The sequence below is a fragment of the Suricata suricatta genome, chromosome 10, assembly GCF_006229205.1.
Source record: "Suricata suricatta isolate VVHF042 chromosome 10, meerkat_22Aug2017_6uvM2_HiC, whole genome shotgun sequence".
Taxonomy (NCBI): Eukaryota; Metazoa; Chordata; class Mammalia; order Carnivora; family Herpestidae; genus Suricata; species Suricata suricatta.
The window spans coordinates 57446903-57448163 of NC_043709.1; the positions used below are offsets into that span (position 1 = coordinate 57446903).

The 1261-nt window shown below is 42.0% G+C and overlaps 1 protein-coding gene across 1 annotated transcript in view; it reads right to left on the minus strand.

Annotated features, from left to right (window-relative positions):
• The window catches only part of LOC115305159 (olfactory receptor 6C4-like), a 2151-nt gene extending 1637 nt beyond the window's left edge, over positions 1-514 (minus strand). Inside the window, exon 1 of the mRNA XM_029955468.1 lies at positions 3-514. Coding sequence (XP_029811328.1) covers positions 3-514 — 512 coding nt within the window. The remainder of the gene's footprint in view (positions 1-2) is intronic.
• Between the last annotated feature and the right edge of the window lie 747 nt (positions 515-1261).

A 1261-nucleotide genomic window follows, 5' to 3' on the forward strand; every position in this document is an offset into this window, starting at 1 on the left:
GCATGTTGGAGGCACAGAAATCAAGCTGACTGGTCAGAATGACTGGGGATATGATGATGAGAAATCCAGCCACCCAAGAGCAGAGGACCAGCTGGATGCAGACTCTGCTGCTCATGATGGTCATGTAATGCAGGGGTTTGCATATGGCCACATAGCGGTCATAGGACATGGCAGCCAGAAGGTAAAACTCTGTGGCTCCGAAGAAGATGGCAAAGAAATACTGAGTGAAGCAGCCAGCAAAGCTGATGCTCTTGTTTCCAGTTGTGATGCTGAACAGCAGCCTGGGAGTAAAAGTGGTCGTAAAGGAAATTTCTAAGAAGGAGAAATTCCGGAGGAAGAAATACATGGGAGTCTGGAGGTGGGAATCGAGTAGAGTAAGAGTGATGATTGTCAGGTTTCCAAAGATGGTAAGCAGGTACGTGAGGAAGAGAAATATAAAGATTACAAGTTGGATCTCCGGGATGTCTGATAGTCCCAGCAGAATGAATTCTGTCAAAAAGGTTCGGTTTTTCATTGCTAACGTTTGCTGCCTGAGAAGAGACAAAATGAATGATGAAAGAGATAGAAAATCTCAGGAATATTGAGTGACTATATGGATTTACTATGGAATTTGTACATGGGAAGTTCTTTTGTCCTGTACTAAAGAGAATGTTTGTCTCAATATGGCCCTTCACAAGTTTTGCCAAAGTTCCCACATCTGAGGCTTTATTTCTTTCATCCTTTTTTTGGAACAACACATGGCCACCTGGTCTTCTTAATGTATGCTCTGCATTTTACTTTTTATCTTCTTATTCTTACTTTTCCTTTCCTATCTATGGAACACTTTTCCTATGGTAGGAATATTCTTTCTTCAGCCTTAATGCTTTAGCTATTTGCTTCATTTGCTGCCCTCTCCAACATATTGGGCACATGTCCTATGTTTTTGGTATCCTTTTGCTCTGCCTGATAACAATCCCCAACCCTCCAGTGCAGGAGTGAGCAGCTGTTTTTATGTATCCTGGCTTTTGTGCCTGTCAGCAGCACTTGAAAAAGCTTTGGGATATTGAATTATTTTTTGTATGAATCCCTTTCTCCTGGAGAGAGATAACAGAGAGCTTATAATTCCAGGAAAGCTTTCTTCAACTCCTTTAAATATTCAGGGAGGAACGTTGGTCTCGATCTGCATTGCTTCTTATGCTCCTTCAGTGTCTAAGGCATAGATGCAACTCAAGTATAGAACACTATGGAAGGGTCAGCCAGGTCCCTAACAGATTAATGAGAA